We start from the raw sequence: 18,567 nt of genomic DNA, 5'->3' as shown, positions 1-18,567 counted from the left end.
ACCACAAACAAACAAAACCCAAACCCTGAAATAATTATCTACATCTTATCAGATCAGAATGAAATAAAGCTAGAAATCAATAACAAAACTAACCTCAGAAAATATACAAGTATGTTTTTAAATAAACAGTATGTCACTGAAAAAAGCAGTGTGTGGGGGAGTGAAAAGATTCTGAGAATCAAGTACAAATGAGAGCGCACAACCCACCAGAACCTCTAGGATACAGCAAAGCAGTCCTGCGAGGACCTTTACAGCTCTAAGTGTTCACAATAAAAAACTAGAAGGGTTGGAGAGATGGCTCAGTGGTTAAGAGCACTGACTGTTCTTCCAGAGGTCCTGAGTTCAAATCCCAGCAGCCACATGGTGGCTCACAACCATCTGTAATGAGATCTGATGCCCTCTTCTGGTGTGTCTGAATACAGCTACAGTGTACTATAATAAATAAATAAATCTTTTTTAAAAAATTAGAATGGGCTGGGCATGGTGGCCCTTGCCTTTAATCCCAGCACTTGGGAGCCAAAAGCAGGCAGATCTCTGAGTTCAAGGCGAGCCTAGTCTATAGAACCTGTTCCAAGATAACCAGGGCCACATGGCTACCCTGTCTTAAAAATAAATAAATAAACAAACAACAAACATACAGTTTGATGGTAGCAAGCTTGCCTAGCATGCATGAAAACCCAGGTAGGGGAACCTTATTTAAAAAAAAAAAAAAAAAACTAGGGAGAGTTCAGTGGGTTAAGAGCAAGAACATGCACTACTCTTGCAATAGACCTGACTTCAGTTCCCAGCACCATATCAGGCAGCTCATAACCATCTGTAACTCCAGCTCCAGGGGATCTGACACCTTTGGTCTCAGTGAACACAAGCAGTTAGCCACCAACCCCCCCCCCATACACATATAAGCTAATTAATTACCAACTTTTAAATTTTTTAAAAAAATTTAAATCTGGAAGCCAACAGCATGGCTCATTAGGAAAGGCACTTACTTCGGTCCCCAGCTCCGAAAAAAAGAAAAAAAAAAAAAAAAAAAAAAAAAAAAAGAAGGAAAGGCACTTACTACCAAGCATGGCGACCTCAGTTTGACCCCCTTGGACCTACACAGTGGAAGAAGAAAACACACTTCCTTTGACCTCCACATGTTCACCATGGATCATGTGCCCACATACATATACACACAAGATAAAATTTTAATGCAATAAAACATTTAGGAGGTCTCAAATAAATAGCCTAATATAGCACCTTAAGGCTCTAGAAAAATAAGCCAAACTCAAATATAGCAGACAGCTAAAAATAATAAAGAATGGCAGAATGAAGTGAATACAAGTAGAGCAACCCCTAGCCAAACTAACCAAAAGAAAGAGAAGAGTCAAATTAATAAAACTAGAAATAAAATGAGAAGAATTAGAACAGAAACAAGTAAAATCCAGACCATCAGGGTAGACTTAGAAAATGCATATTCCAACAAGTTGGAAAATCTAGACTTAGATATCTTTCTAAAGGCGTGTGCCCTACCAAAGTTAAAACCACAAGATACAAACACTTAACGAGCAGTGAGACTGAGGCAATAGTTGAATCTCCCCCAAAGAAAAGTCCAGGGTGGATGAATTTACTGTTGAATTCTTCCAAACGTTTTAGAAAGATTTAATACCAACACTCTTCAAATCGTCCTACCAACTAGAAAGAAAAATAATATTACAAACCTAATTCTACAAACTAGTATAACTCTGATACCAAAGCTAGGTAAAAGGCAGAACAAAACAGAAAGAAAACTATAGACCACTCCCTCTGATGAACATAGAAAATTTTTTCAACAGGATACTTGCAAACCAAATTTAAGATCGCATCAGGAAGACTACATCAGAACCAATTGACTTCATCCCAGGGATGTGAGGATGGTCAACATATATCAATAAATGCAGTTCAACCTATCGGTAGCAGCAGATCAACTCAGAAAAGCCATTTGACAAAGTTCATTGAGCCATCATGGTAACTGTCATGGAAAAACTAAAAATAATAGCCGTGCATGATGTTAGATGCCTTTAGTCCTGGCATTTTGGAGGCAGTTCTAGGCCAGCCAATGCTACGTAACACAGAGATTCTGTCTCAAAATGAGAGGAAGAAGAAAAAGAAGCATACCTTAACACAACAAAGCCTATAGGACAGTCTCATAGCTGGCATAATAACTAGGAGTGGATGGAACATACTTTAATATAATAAAAGCCATAACAGACATGAGCTGCATTAAACTACAATGGGGTGTAATGGTTCGAATAGATATGGCCCCTATAGACTCAAGTATTTGAATGCTTGGCCCACAGGGATGGCACTATTAGGTATGGCCTTGTTGGAGGAAGTGTATCACAGCAGGGGGTGGCTTTGAGGTTTCTATGCACAGGCTCCACCCAATGTAGATGTGAGCCTCCTCTTGGCTGCCTGGGAAGACAAGTCTCTTCCTGGCTGCCTTTAGGTCTAGGTATAGAACTCCCAACTCCTCCTCCAGCACCATGTCTGTGTGGATGCTGCCATGCTCCCACTGTGATATTGAACTGAACCTCTGAAGCACTAAGCCAACCCCAATTAAATGTTGTCCTTTATAAGAGATGCCATGGTCATGGTGTCTGTTCACAGCAGAGAACCCTAACTAATGGTGGTGGGACATTTCCTGTAAACTCTGGACTGAGACACGGGTACACTCTGTCTGCACCTTTATTCAATATGGTGCTCAAAGTCACCAGACAAGAAGACAAAAGAAGATACAAAAGGGGTAAAAATTGAAGACTGGTGGACTGGATGTGGTGGGGCACACCTTTAATCCCTGCACTCAGGAGGGGGAGGCAGGTAGAGCGCTATGTGTTCTGTGCCATCTTGGTCTATGTAGTGAATTCCAGGCCAGCCAGAGCTACATAGCAAATTCAGTCTCAAAAGTAAAAATTAAGTCAGGTGGTGATGGTATATGCCTCTAATCCCAACACTTGGGAGGCAGAGGCAGGTAGTCTCTGAGTTCAAGGCCAGCCTGGTCTACAGAGCAAATTTCATGATGGCCAGTGCTACACAGAGGAACCCCATCTCAAAAATAAATAAATAAATAAATAAAAATTACAGGCCAGCTTTTTGTTTCCTGCTTGTTGTCCAGGATATGAGCCCTTAGCCCCCTGTTCCTACCATCATACCTGTCTCTTACTGCTATGTCTCCTTGTCATGATGGACTCTTACCACACTGGGGCCATAAGCCCAAATACACTTCATTCTATATGTTGAAAAAGTGAACTAGTGAGATAACTCAGAAGGGAAGTGCACTAGCCACACCCTGGCACCACCATGCTGTGGAAGCATCTTATATGTAGAACCAGTTCCCATCAAAGATACCTTAGTTAGGGTTCTACTGCTGTGAACTGACACCACAACCAAGGCAAGTCTTATAAGGACAACATTTAACTGGGGCTGGCTTACAGGTTCAGTCCATTATCATCAAGGCTGGAGCATGGCAGCATCCAGGCAGGCATGGTGCAGGAGGAGCCGAGAGTTCTACATCTTATTCCAAAGCCAGCTAGAAGACTAGCTTCCAGGCAACTGGGATGAGGGTCTTAAAGTCCATGCCTACAGTGACACGCCTACTTCAACAAAGCCACACCTCCTTATAGTGCCACTCCCTGGGCCAAGCATATTCAAACCACCACACTGTTAGTTAATAAGTGGGCCAATAAACTTCACAGATGGTTCTCAAAGGAAGGAATTTGGATAATAAATATTTTAAAAGTTCTAACAACTTGGACAGGCATTATATTTCCTTTTTTTTTTTTTTTTTTTTTTTCCGGAGCTGGGGACCAAACCCAGGGCCTTGCGCTTGCTAGGCAAGCGCTCTACCACTGAGCTAAATCCCCAACCCCAGGCATTATATTTCATACCTTTAATCCTAATACCAAGAGGCAGAAGCAGGTGGATCTCTGAATTTGAGACCAGTCTGGTCTAGGCCTGTTTCTAGAATAGCCAAGACTATATAGTGAAATTCTGTCTCAAACACACACACACACACACACACACACACACACACACACACACACACACACACACAAACTGGACTATGGTGACACATGCTGTCTTAGTTAGGGTTTTATTCTTGTGAACAGACACCATGACCAAGGCAACGCTTATAAAGGAAAACATTTAATTGGGGCTGGCTTACAAGTTCAGAGGTTCAGTCCATTATCAAGCTAGGAAGCATGGCCGTGTCCAGGCAGACACGGAAGGAGCTGAGAGTTCTACATCTTGATCTGCATGCAGCAGAAGGAGACTCCACACTGAGTATATAGCTTGAGCATAGGAGACCTCAAAGCCCCACAGTGAGACACTTCCTCCAATTCGGCCATACCTAGTCCAATAAGGCCACATCTCCTAATAGTGCCACTTCCCTTATGGACCAAGCATTCAAACACACGGGTCTATGGGGAACGTTGCTATTCAAACCACCACACATTAAATGCCTTTAATCCCAGCTCTTGAGAGGCAAAGGCAGGCAGATCTCTGTGAGTTTAAATTCAAGGCCAGCCAGGGCTATACAGATAAACCCTGTCTGAACAAAAAAGGAAGAAAGAGAAAGGGAAAAAGGGAGGAAGGGAAAGAAGACAAAGTACAACAAATGCTGGCAAAGATGTAGGAGAAAGGAACACTATTCACTGCAGTGAGAATATAGCTGAGGTAGCCATTATGGGATCAGTGTGGAAATCCTCACAAACTCTAGAAATAGTGGTCTAGATATGTGCTGCCAAGTGTATAGCCAAAGGATTCTGTGTTTATTCCTGTTCTTTCTACAATACCAAGAGCATGGAATTGGCCTAGATGTCTATAGATGGGTAAGTAGAGGCTGGAGAGATGGCTTAGTAGTTAAGAGCACTTGCTCTTGTAGAGGACCCAGGTTCAGTTCCCAGCCTGCATGGTGGTTCACAGACATCCAAAACTCCAGTTCCAGGAGATCCAGTGCCCTTCTTTGATCTCTATAAGCAGCAGTCACATAAGTGGCACCTGTATATACATGTGAGCAAAACACTCAGATACATAAAATAAATCCAAAAAGTTTTAATGGACAAATGAAGCATGAAACTGTGGTACATGTACATAGTGGAATTCTATTCAACCATACAGAAATTACGAAATGTGTAGGGAAATATATGAAACTAGGAAATATTACCTTAAGTACTGTAATCTAGGCTCAGAAAGATAAACATCTCACATGTTCTCTCAAGCAAATCATGGTTTCCTCTCTCTCACTCTCTTGTACTCTTGCTCACTTGTTTGGCTGTTCTGTAGTTTGCTTGGTTTTGGTTTTGAGACAGGGTTTTCCTACGTAGTCCAGAACTCACTATGTATACCACCAGATTCAGGCTGGCCTTGAACCCACAGAGATCTGCTTGCCTCTGCCTCCTGAGTGCTGGGGCTAAAGATGTATGCCACCATGCTAGACTTGAATCCTAATTTCTAACTTAAAACATGATTTCTGTTTAAGTTGGAGTAAGTGTGGGTAGAGTCTGTGAAACTTGAAAAGGGCCTCTAACATGGGAGTGTTGCTTTAAGATAGGTGGGAAGGATCCTGGACCATGTGAATCTTGAGTGGGAGAAGGAATACAGGACCGGACCAGGGTCTGTAACGGTCCAGCAGGGACAGAGGAGAGCAGGGGAGCAAAGCTAACGTTATGTGAAGTGGCATAAAGGGGCCAGCGGGCTGGATCAATTCATACTGTCAACCCTAATAACTTAAGGAGCCTCAGCACCTACCTGGTAAAAGGAGAGAAGTCACCCTCAAGTCTTCCCCTGATCTCCACGTGCGAACACCACCCCTCCGCCAGAATAATAAATATGCGACTTTAAACTCTTTTTCAGGCAAGGTCTCTCTATGTAATCCTGACTGGCCTAGAAGTTCGGGGGAGCTGGAGGGAGATGGTACAAGGAAGCCCATTACTTTGTAATAGTCTAATATTCTAGAAAAGGGTGGAAGCAGCAGTACCCCTGCAGGAAGCCAGACAAAGTCCTGGCCTGGCTGAGAAGTTATACCAACCCGCCTGTCCCTTTCTCCAAAGTCCCCAAGTGCTGGGGCAAAGAGCATGGGCTACTATTCCTATCTAGACTATTTTTTGTGACTGGGTCTCACCTGGCTGAGGATAGCCTACAAGTCACCATGTAGCCAGATATAACAGTAAACTAATCCTCTTGCCTCTGCCTCTCACATTGTGCCAGGCCTGGTTGATAGAGTGCTAAGGACCAAACCCAGGATTTTGTGCAAACCAGGTAGGCGCTCTCCCGGTGGAGCTGTCTTCCCAGCTCCAGACTTAATATACTATGACTCTGGAAGTAGGGAAATGGCACGATGCTACTATCTCTTGCTTCTGCAGGAGCTGGTCCGGCAGCGAGGAGTCCTAGAACACACGGAGAAGATGGTGGACAAGATGGATCAGGACTTGAAGATGAGCCAGAAACATATCAACAGCATCAAGAGTGTGTTTGGAGGATTCATCAACTACTTCAAATCCAAACCAGTAGAGCCTCCACCTGAGCAGAATGGCAGCATCGTCCCCCAGCCCAGCAGCAGGTAAGTGTGGCATCTCCATGTGCCTACATAAAGCAGATGGGCTCTGTGGAAGGAGCCAGGGCCTTCAGACCCTGTCGATGCCATCAAAGTATCTTAGAACCCCGTGGAATACTCACCTTCAGTCTTGCTGAAGAGAAATCCCTCCTCTTTCACCCAACTGTTGATTTAACTCATAAAAAATACTCCAGCACTGAAGGGTTAAAAATGTGCCTCTTTTTACAGAATGTTTGTTTATCAAGTCATCCCAAAAGCCAGACACAGTGGGGCCTGTGTGTAATCTCAGCTGTTGAAGAGACTGAGGCAGGTAATAGCAGGCCATGAGACTGGTCTTGCAAAACTCAGCAAAACAAAGAAACAGATATGGCTGAGCTGGTGATATGGCTCCCAGGTAAACGTGCTGGCCACCGAGCCTAGTGAACTGGTTGGAAACAGAGAATAAACTCCCAACAACTTTTCCTCTGATCTCCATACATAGTTACACACACAAAATAAATAAATGTAATTCATGTATCATACATACATAGAAACATGTACATATGTAGAATAGGAATGTGGTTTATTAGTAGAAAGCTTGCCTAACATTTGAAGTCCTAGATTCCATCCCCACCACCACACAAAATATAATCATACATACAAAATATGTTTCACACACATATATATAAGTATGTAAAACTCTCCTTTCCATCTATATCTAACCTAATCTGTCCATTAATTTATACTTTAAAATTATAGATTGTTTACCTCAAAAATTTTGAGCAGAAATACAGTGAAATCATACAAAAGGAGCTGGCAGGCTTCAGCACCCCATGTTCAATTATAAGGCAGGACTAGGGAGATGGCCCAGTAGCTAAGGGCACTTGTCACTCTTACAGAAGACGAGGGTCCAGTTGCCAGCACCCATGTGGTGGCTCACAACTGCCTGTAACTCCAGTTCCAGGGAATTCAGTCCCTTCTTCTGACCTCTGAGCACCAAATACACACATGGTGCACATACATACATGTAGGCAAACATAAAATAATCTCTTTAAAAAAAAAGGTATAAGACAAAAAAAGAACAGGGCCTGAGAGATGGCTCAGTGGTCAAGAGCACTGACTGCTCTTCCAAAGGTCCTGAGTTCAAATCCCAGCAACCACATGGTGGCTCACAACCATCTGTAATGATGCCCTCTTCTGGTGTGCCTGAAGACAGCTACAGTGTATTTATATATAATAAATAAATAAATATTTTTTAAAAAATGAATAAAAGTCTAAAAAATCTCTTTTAAAAGTTATTTGGACATAGTGGCATAATGCCTTTAATCCCAGCACTGGGGAGGCAGAGTTCAAGGCCAGCCTGCTCTACCTTGTGAGTTCTAGGACAGCCAGACCTATATAGTGAGGTCCTGTCTTTAAAGAAAAAATTAGTATTAATATATTAGGGTGTGTGTGTCCATGTGAGCACATGTGTGCATGCTGGTGTGTAGAGGTAACTTATGCGTGTGGAAGCCAGAGTCAAGTGTCTTCCTTAGTTATTTCTCTACCACATGGGCTTTTTAAGACTTTTGTTTGTGGGACAATTGTGGCCCAGCTCTCGGGAAGCAGAGGTAGGTGGATCTCAGTTCCAGGACAGCCAGGGTTACACAGAGAAACCCTGTCTCAAAACAAAACAAAACACAACAGAACAAAAAACAAACAAGAAAGAACCTTACTTATTTTTATTTTATATGTATGTGTTTTTTGCCTACATGTATGTGAGTGTGTACACCAGGTACCCATGGAGACCAGAAGATACTAAATCCCTTAGAACTGGAGTTAAAGATGGTTGCCTACCATATAGGTGCTGAGGACAGAACCCAGGTCCTCTACAAAAGCAACAAATACTTTTAACTTCAGGGACGTCTTTCTTACTGTTGGAGTCTGGGAGTCGCCACACAAACCACACATGCACCAATCCCAGTGAAGCAAGAATAGTTTATTGAACACACACCATAATACTGCACGTCCAGGTCCACAAGAAGGAAACCTAACTGTAGCACCAATCTGACCTCAGGGCAGGCTTTTTATAGGAAAAACCGGGTTCAAAAGTTCAAAGGAGGGGTTGGGGATTTAGCTCAGTGGTAGAGCGCTTGCCTAGCAAGCGCAAGCGCAAGGCCCTGGGTTCGGTCCCCAGCTCCAAAAAAAAGAAGAAAAAAAAAAAAGTTCAAAGGCAAGCAGTGGAGTGGTACAGCATCTTGGGCTCACTACACAAAGGATTATCAGCCAACCTTTAAGCTGATTGGTCCTGACTGAGGTAGGGAGGGTGATGAACAGGGGAATTTCAGAACACTAAGATAGCAAGGTACAAGTGATTCGACCATAACTTTTTGGCTTATTCATAACATCCCTCAGTGTTGGCTATTGAAAATTACGTCTGGGAAGTAGAGTCAGAGAACCTGAACTTAATTTCACCCTATGAACAAAATGGAGACTGGATACAAAATGGCTACAGTTATATTAAAAGAAGCAGACTAAACCCATGCTTGTTTTTTGAGATAGGCTCTTTAGCTGAACCTGGAGCTTACCAGCTGGCTAGGCTGGCTGGCCAGTAAGCTGTAGGGATCTACTTGTTAATACCCCACCCCATCCCCAGAGCTGGGTTGACAGAAACTAGAAACAGTGCACCTGCCTTTTTCTGTAGGCGTTGAGGATCCAAACCCAGGTCCTCAGGCTTGTGCAGCACACCCACAGACTGAGCTGTCTCCCAGTACCATGCCCCTAGCGTCAAGAAATAAAATTCTTGGGGTTGGGGATTTAGCTCAGTGGTAGAGCACTTGCCTAGCAAGCGCAAGGTCCTGGGTTCGGTCCCCAGCTCCGGAAAAAAAAAAAAGAAAAGAAAAGAAGAAAGAAAAAAAAAAAGAAATAAAATTCTTAATCACACTGAAAGGTTAAGTTTCCAGCCAGTTTATGTTGGTGCATCCTTATAATCCCAGCACTCGAATAGTGAGCTAGGGGCTAGCCTGGGATATAGAGTGAGAGCCTCTCTCAAAAAGCAACAGAAGAGCTGGAGAGAGGTCCTGAGTTCAATTCCCAGCAACCACATGGTGGCTCAGCACCATCTGTAATGGGATCTGATGCCCTCTTCTGGTGTGTCTGAAGACAGTGACAGTGTACTCATACATAAAATAAATAAATCTTTAAAAAAAGAAAAAGCAATGGAAGAGCAGCCAAAGAGGTGGGAAGAGGTGGCTCAGTACAGCTTCCAGCGTCCACGTGATGGTTCATAACTACCCATAACTCAGTTACAAAGAATCTAATGCCCCTCTCTGGGTTCTCATAAGGTGTATACACACACACACACACACACACACACACACACACACACACACATACACACACACACACACGCACGCACGCACACGTGCACACATGCACACATACACACGTACACACACATACACATACATATACACACACACTATCTTAATTTTTCCTTTTAAGTGTATTTACTGTATGTGTATGTATGTTTGCCTACCTGTGTGTATGTGCATCATGTGCTTCCCTGGTGCTGCAGTCCCAATAGCCGGGCTCTGGATTGGTGGTTTAGGGCCAGCCTAGGTTACGTAGAACTCTGGGTTTTGCTTGTTTCTTGTATGTGTGTTTGGGGGGAGTCTTATTAAATTGTTTTGTTCTGTTTTGTTTTAATCTGTGCCTCACTGAGTATGTCTGTCACATGTGTGTGGTTACCCACAGAGGTCAGAGTGTCAGCTCCCACAGACCTAGAGTTACAAGTAGTTGTTGGCTTCCCAGTGTAGGTGCTTAGATCTGAACTTGGATCCTCTGGCTGAGAAGCAAGTGCTTTTAACTGCTGAGCCAGCTCTCCAGCCCTGAGACACCGGGTTGTTCTTTGTTTTGTTTTGTTTTCAAGACATAAGTTTCTAACCCAACATTACCTATCATTCATTCAGCACAAGTGGTCATGTGTAAAAGCCACTCATTGCGTATAACTATAAATAAGTGTGGGTTTTTACGTTATGTATATGTTATCACAATGTTTAAAATGTAGGGCCAGATAAGGTACAAGCCTGTAGCCTCAGCACTTGGGAGGTAAAGGCAGGAAGATCAGGAATTTAAAGTCATCTTCTGAAGCTACATGTTGGAACTGAGGCCAGAGTGGACTACTTTAAAAAAAAAAAAAAAGGTAAGGAAAATGGCTAGTGGGTCAGTTTTGAGTAATTTACTGACCCTTCATCAAAGGTCCCCACTTGGTCATTGTATACACTTGTTATCCACCGGCTTTAAGGACTACTTATCCTTTGTAAGGTCTCTCTCAACCCACTGTGTACCCACACTATTCCCAGGGTGTTCCATAGGTCAACAAAAAAAAGCATTGGTTATGCAGCGCAAAGGGATAGTGGCTGGCACACTCTGGCGCAGAGATGACATTGTCCTGGGTATCTCTCGTAATGTTATATTTTTTTATTTCATTTTAAGATTGAAAGAAGCCATAAATACAAGTAAAGATCAGGAAAGCAAGTACCAAGCCAGCCACCCAAACCTCAGAAGGCTACATGATGCAGGTAAGTGAAGATGTGTGTAAAACTCACGTCTGGATCCTTGTGGAATTGGGTCCCCAGGTTAAACTAAAGTACCAATTTGGGGACAGCCACCTCTCTACAGTGATGGGCAGAGACTCCAGTATAACATCCCACATGCTGAGTGATGACATCAGGGATACAGGGTGTTCTTGGGAAACCATAGGTATGTGTTTCCAAGGGCTTCCTCCCTACATCACTGCCCCATGGAGTCTGAATAAGGACATGGGAACCTGTATCCCACTGAACATGAACCCTCAAGTGGTGTAGCTCTGAGAAATTCTAGTAGTTTAAAAAAAAAAAAACCGGGGTTGGGAATTTAGCTCAGTGGTAGAGCACGTGCCTAGCAAGCGCAAGGCCCTGGGTTCGGTCCCCAGCTCCGAAAAAAAGAAAAAAATAATAAAATAAATAAAAAGATAGATAAACAGATAATAGATAAATAGAAAAACAGATGAGATACATGAAATATCTCAAAGGAGACAAAGGTAAAATCTCCAGTCCTCATGTAAATGTCATTCTGTGTTCCTGTGATCCCAGAATTGCAGGGCAGAGGCAGGTAGATCCCAGCAACTGGCTGGCTGGCTAGTCTAGCCAAAATGATGAGCTTCAGATTCTATGAGAGACTGTCTTAGAAACTGAGGCGGACTTTTTTATTGCTGTGGTAAAATACCAAGACCAAGGCAACTTTCAAAGAAAGCGTTAGGTTGAGTTTACGGTTTTGAAGGGTGGGATCCATAATGGCCGCAGGACCAGTTAAGAGCTCACAAGCAGGAGACAGAGAACACTAGTGATGGTGGGAAGCTTTGGAAGCCTCAGAGTCTATGCCATGTCACACACCTCCTCCAAAAGACCATACTTCCTAATCCTTCTCAAACAATTTCACCAACTGGGAACCAGGTATTTAAACTGGAACCTATGGAGGCCGTTTTCATTCAGTCCACCACGATGGACAACAGCAGAGGAAGACATTGGGTGTCCTCTGACTTCCGTATGACTGTGCATGGTCACTTGCACACATAAGTGCACATACACCACACATGAACAAATAAAAGAGAGACCCGATGGCTATGCGTGGTGGACATACCTACAATCCCAGCCCTTGGGAGACAGAAATAGGAGTATTGGTGAAACTTTGAGTCCAGCCTTGGCTACACAGTGAATCCCAGGCTTAGCTGGGAAAACATGGGGAGACTTTGTCTCAGGGAGGGGAGGGGGGACAGAGAGACCTGGTGAAGGAAGAGTCAGAAGTCAAGACAGATTGACGTAAACACAGTTTATTCTGGAAAGGCACAAACCGAGAGAGAAAGAGAAAACTGAAATGTACAAGGCTCAAGGAAAGCCATTTCACCACTATGCCCTGAAGAAGTACAAAAAAAAAAAGTCTACATCCAAAGACACAACTTGAGGGCATTAAAGGTGGCTCTCATTTGTGTGGTACTTGCTAAAAGAGTAAAAGGAAACGGGTGTTTTATAGAGAGATTGACTTCAGTAGTTAGTACTGGAGGAAATGCAGTCAGACCCTTTGTATCACAAGTCCCATATCTTTTAATTCAACAAACTGATGATGTAAGATATTCAGAAAACAGACAAACAAAAAATCATAGCCCGGTATGGTGGCGTCCAAGCACTATAGACAAAACAGGAGGGCAAACGTCATACTGAACTGTACAAGATTTTGATTTCTTGCCATTAGTTAAACAATAAAGCAGCCATTTACAAAGCACTTATTCTGCATTAAATATTGTGTGATACAGAAATGATGTCATATATGAGAAGTACATTGAAACTGTATTATTGCACAAGGAATTTGGGCATCCCCAGCTTTCAGGAGGATCTTGGACCAATCATACACAGATAGTCAGGAAAAACTGCGTGCTAAACCTACAGAGGGACATTTCCTCCAAAGAGAGAAACTGGTGACTGGGGATGGTGGTTTACACTTAATCCTATCACTTGGGAGACTGAGGCAAGAGGGTGGCCATGGGGCTGGGGATTTAGCTCAGTGGTAGAGCGCTTACCTAGGAAGCGCAAGGCCCTGGGTTCGGTCCCCAGCTCCGAAAAAAAGAACCAAAAAAAAAAAAAGAGGGTGGCCATGGGTTCAAGTCCAGACTGGAACACCATGGGGAACTGTCTCAGAGGGAGGGAGAAAGAGAAGGAGGGAGGGAGGGAGAAGAAGGGAGGGGGGAGAGGGGGGAGAGAAGGGGAGGCAGAGGGAGGGAGAAGGGGGGTGGTAGCACACAACTTGGGAGATAGAGACAGAGGACTAATCCTCAAGGCCACCCTCAGCTACATACCAAGTTCAAGGCCAAACTGAACTACATATGACCCTGTCCCAAAAGAAGATGAAGAACATTATTTCTGGATATGTTTACAAATGAAATTTCAAGGAACATTTCTTAGGCAAACATATTGCCTAGCATTTCCTTTTTGCTTGTTTAAGTGAAACGACAGCATAAAAATAAATTTCCAAATAATATCCTTAATCTCAGTTTGGTAACATAGCTCCACTTCCTTTGGTTTCTTTGAGGCAGTCTTACTACATAGCCCTGGCTGACTTTGAATTCATGATCCTGATGCCTTATCCTGCCAAGTGCTGGGATTTCAGCTGCAAACCATCACACCAGACAACAATTTTGATATTTCTTTTTTGTGTGTTTCGTATGGTTTGATATGGTTTCCTTTTTATTCCATTTTACTTTATTTTGTTTTGGCCTCTAATTCATCTTGCTCCATGTGCTAGGGTTACAGGCATTCACCACCACACATGGGAATTTTTAAACCTGCCTCTGCCAGCTCTGCCAGGTGTAGTAGCATGCACCTATAGTCCCAGCCATTTCAGAAATAGCTTGAGCACAGAGTTTGAGGTCAGCTTGTGCAGCATAGCAAGGCTCTGTCTCACACACACACAGACACGCATGTACACGCACACTCACACGCACACACACACAGGGTAAGGAGAATTTGTGGGATACCTCAACAGAAGAGTGCTTGCCTATCGTGCACAAGGCCTGGTTCCAATCCTCAGGATCAAAAAACCCTAAAATAATGAAACAGCCTGTCCCCAGAGCTTGCCTGTGAGCCTGCAGTTTTGCATTGAGAGTTCCTGTTATATACATCTTTTTACATATCTAACCAGCCGGAGCTCAGACCTGTCATCTCCAGCCTGAAAACCTGTCCCATTCCCACTCCTGTTCCTCTTCACAGCCTCAAGAGCCTCTCACCTCCTTCCTCCCACCCCTTAAGTCCTTTCCTGGTGTTCCTGGGGACAGATCCCTAGGGCCAATTTCATGGAGCAGCAACCAATCAGTTAACTGTCCCTCTGGTGTTTTTTCAGAACTAGACTCTGTCCCTGCTTCTACTGTGAATACTGAGGTTTACCCAAAGAACTCAAGCCTTAGAGCTTATCACCAGAAGATTGACAGCAACCTAGGTAAGTTTGGGAACTACAGCAGCCTCCAGTCAGTCTGTGCGGAGCCCAGTAGGAGCACCCAGCACTGACACGTCACTGTGCCCTCCTGCATGTCATACCCCACAGCCATGTCCCTCTCACTGCCTCACCTCTCAGGAACCTGTCCACTCCTCCATTCCTACGCTCAGTCCAGCCATGCCACCTCTTACGTGGCTCCAGAGCAGACCTAGGCATCTCTGGGGCTTAAGTGCATCCCAGGATAAAGCCACACAGCTTTTGTGAGGGTGCTAAGAATCTGAACTCAGGTCCTCATGTCTGCTCAGCAAATGCTCATACCCACCGAGGCTGTCCCCAGAACCAACCATGCTCCTTTATCTCAGCCTTCCTCTCCTGGCCTCACCGTCCTCAAACCCAAGAAGTTTCATGAGGCACGAGTGACTCCCTACTTTTACTTTCCAGGAAATACAAGATCACAGGTTTCAAAGACCCCAGGAAACATAGTATAGTATGCCAGACTTAGTCCCAGCCACCTGCATGGCTGAGACAGGAGGACTGCAAGTTCAAGGCCACCCTAAAAAATCTGTGAGCTCCTAACTTGAAATGAAAACTATAAAGAGACTAGGGAAATGACTAAGTGTCAGTGTGCTTCCCTAGCATATGCAGGCTCTGTGTTTGATTCTGCAGCACCCAGGGGGGAAACGCCATATGGACTAGTGACCCCTGTGATCTTCTCAAGCAGAAACAGGGAGATCTCTGTGACCTCAGGGCCAGCCTGGACTGCTTAGTGAGTTACAGCCAGAGCTATATATCAAGATGATACTTAAAATAACAACAACAAAAAATCCCTCTTAACAGTGGTTGTCTGGAGAAAGGAGATACACGGTGGCCTCTCCCTACGTTAGCTACATATTACTGTGTGGTAAATATCTTTCTTTTCACTTCTGTGTATTGTGAGAAGCATATGCTACAAGCTGGCACACATATGGCACACAGCCTCTCAGGCAGGACTCTGTAATCCAGAGGCACTGTGACTGCCTGTCATTTCCTTCTCACAGATGAGCTGTCTGTGGGATTGGGCCGCCTAAAGGACATAGCCTTAGGAATGCAGACGGAAATCGAGGAGCAGGATGACATCCTTGACCGGCTAACAACCAAAGTGGACAAGTTAGATGTCAATATAAAAAGCACAGAAAAAAAGGTGCGGCAACTCTAGAGACACGAAGACGCTCTGCTCCGTCCTGATGAGAAGAGTCATAATCCGTTAAACTCTTATGGATGTCACTTAGTATGTAATGTAACACGTTTTCAAATGTGGGTCTTTGAAATTTTAGTATCAATGGGGAAAAAATGTATCTTCCACATTTTGGTAAGATCAACAAAGTTCTGTGAGCTGTCTGCTGAGTTTTAGTCTAAGCAGAGAATTATGAACACCTTGAGCCTTTGGTTACTGTGCTGGAAGGAGAGAAGGCACTGCGTTTCTAATTTCACGAGTGTCTGCAGAGCTGTGGGCAGAGTGTTGGTAAGCACTGCCTTTCACTTACCCATTAGTTATGTTTCTCACTCTGAGGCCTTACTGTGAATTCAGATGTGAAGGGACCCTGGGTTTGTGGCAGAAGGAAGGGTCCCTCCACATCTTCATATGTCAAGTCTTGTGGACATGCCTGCACACAAACTGAGCACATGGTAGCTCTCTCCCCATGAAAAGGATCCATGTTCTGTACAGAACTGAAATGTGTTGCCTTCATTGTCCCAACCCCCATCTTCTGTTCTCGTCCTGCACTTTAGCAGAAGGACTCAGAGCAGGATTGCTAGACATGACACCTGGGAGGGAGCGTGTGAGAACAGACGTGCCCTTCTTCCCACCGGTTCTCACCTCACTCTTTCCATCTCTGGTGGGGACTTTCTCCACCGGCTCAAAGCCAACTTGTCGGTTGGTTTGTGTGCATGGAGTATTACTTAAAAACCTCGACACTGAGCCCTGTGCCTCTGGGAATAGAACCAAAGGCCGTGTTTATTTGGTGCCTGGAGTCTCCTCATCCATCCCAGAGACCCACGCAGTCTCCATTTCTACAAAGTGCTCCACCTAGTTTTAGGACTTAGACCCCACAAATGATGCTCACCTCTGTCTGTCAGATGATTGGACCAAGAGGCCGGAGACTCTCTTAGCTAGCTAGTGTTTGCTCCCTTCAGTTTCCAAAAGAAAATATTTAGAAGCATTAATTAAAACTGATTCCTGCAAGAAATTTCCCTTGTGTTGGTACTGCCAGTAGAGTTACTAAAGCCACGGAACACCTGACTATATTAAAATCAAAGTCACGCATTTTGAAGAAGGTAAAGGGGACTTTTTAACTAGTAAGATATGTCAGAATCTAAAATGCCAGTGCCTTCTTGCCTTAAAACATGGCTCTTGTGCTGCTTGGGGATCCTTCCTTCAGCATTTGGAGTCTGTAGTCTTAAAGCAAAGCACGCAGTGGGGCTAGGGGTGCAGCTCAGTGGTCAATTATCTACCTTCTCTCCTGGGGCCTGGGGTTGGTCTCCACGGTTGGGGAGAGGATCAGAAGATGGGGTATCAGGACTATTACTGTTCATGTAGCAACATGAACTCACTCTTGTCCCAAAATATCCAACCTTCCTGAAAATACAGCAGCCACAGGCAGAAAGGGCCCAAACGTAAAGATCTGACTGAAGTGGACCTCTGTGAGTTCCAGGCCAGCCAAGACAATATATTCAGACCTGTCTCAAACAATGTAGAGAGAGACCAATCCATATGTATCTCCACTCCTAATTGTTTATTGGTGTTTTTTTTTTCTATGAAACCTTCTCATGTTCTAATAACTGTTCCTCTTTATCACCATCAGGCATAGCCTTGTAGAAATTAACAATCCCAAGAAATGAACACACGAGGATGCCTTCCATGGGCATCCTAGTGGGAATCAGCTGACTGAGGCTAAGGGACATTTTATGAACCTTTCTTTGTTTTGCTAAATGAATGAAGCCAATCGCTCCTTTCCCAGTCTTTCTTTACTCCATGAATGTGAAACTGTGAAACCGTGTTCCTGTAAACCATTAGAGGTCCTTGTCCATTTTGTCCTGTTCCTCAGACTCTGTGGTCCTCTGAAGTTGTCTGTTGGCCTGCTGGAGACTGGCTGGAGCAGGTGCTGCCTTATAAAGCAGGGTCGTTTGCACATCACAGACAACAAAGGACTTGGGGAAGCTCCAGAACCAGGTCTGCTGGCTGACACTCTAATCACAGCACTTAGGCCAAGGTGGAAGGGTGGCTATGAGTTCCAGGTTCAGGGTAAGATCTTGTCTCAAGAGAATCAGTGACTGTGGATGGTGGGAGAGGAAGGAAAGACTCACTCCTGCTCTCTGGCCTAGCAAGGGTTAGTGCTGGGGAGGTGGCAAGCATGAGTGGAGTGGACAGACCAGTGAGCTACTTGCCATGCGAGGTCTGCAAGACAGCCTGAGACACCCCGCCTTCAGAGAGGCGGCATTTGTAACCTTAGGTTAGCTGTGTGCTACGTGTACCACCAAAACAAGTGCACTGTCCTCCAGAGAAGACTAACAGCTACTGACCTGTAACTCACCAGCATTGGAGTGACCTCGTCAATTGGTTTTCCTCGTTCTGTAGGAGAGGCCTGAAGTTCATTCATGTAACAAGTAGAACAAAAGATCAGAGCATCTTTATTTCCCCTTCTCTTCTTATAACTGTGCAATTTTAAATGTATAATGTATCACTTCAGTAAAAAAAAAAAAATTCTACTTTGCTTGAATAAGCCCTTTTCTTCAGAGGTGCGTGCGTGAGTGAGTGTGTGTGTGTGTGTGTGTGTGTGTGTGTGTGTGTGTGTGTGTGTGTTTCTTGTGCCCCAGCATAACACATGTGGAGGTGTTAGGACAACATTCAGGAGTTGGTCTCTCCATCACTTGGCTCCCAGAGGTCAGACTCAGGTGGTCAGGCTTGGAGGCAGCTGTCTTTACACAGTGAAGCTTCTCACCAGCCTGAGCCTTCTGACTTTGGGATAGAAAAC

General features: G+C 44.2%; 1 protein-coding gene across 1 annotated transcript in view; it reads left to right on the top strand.

The window, feature by feature from the left end:
- The window catches only part of Snap29 (synaptosome associated protein 29), a 30,475-nt gene extending 12,174 nt beyond the window's left edge, over window positions 1-18,301 (top strand). The window contains exons 2-5 of the mRNA NM_053810.3: window positions 6,384-6,580; window positions 11,030-11,115; window positions 14,465-14,560; window positions 15,595-18,301. Coding sequence (NP_446262.3) covers window positions 6,384-6,580; window positions 11,030-11,115; window positions 14,465-14,560; window positions 15,595-15,752 — 537 coding nt within the window. The 3' untranslated portion in view covers window positions 15,753-18,301. The remainder of the gene's footprint in view (window positions 1-6,383; window positions 6,581-11,029; window positions 11,116-14,464; window positions 14,561-15,594) is intronic.
- Window positions 18,302-18,567: the final 266 nt, after the last annotated feature.

Source organism: Rattus norvegicus, chromosome 11 (genome assembly GCF_036323735.1).
Source record: "Rattus norvegicus strain BN/NHsdMcwi chromosome 11, GRCr8, whole genome shotgun sequence".
Classification (NCBI taxonomy): domain Eukaryota; kingdom Metazoa; phylum Chordata; class Mammalia; order Rodentia; family Muridae; genus Rattus; species Rattus norvegicus.
The sequence above is the reverse complement of the archived record's forward strand: the minus strand, read 5'-3'. Positions and strand labels throughout refer to the sequence as shown.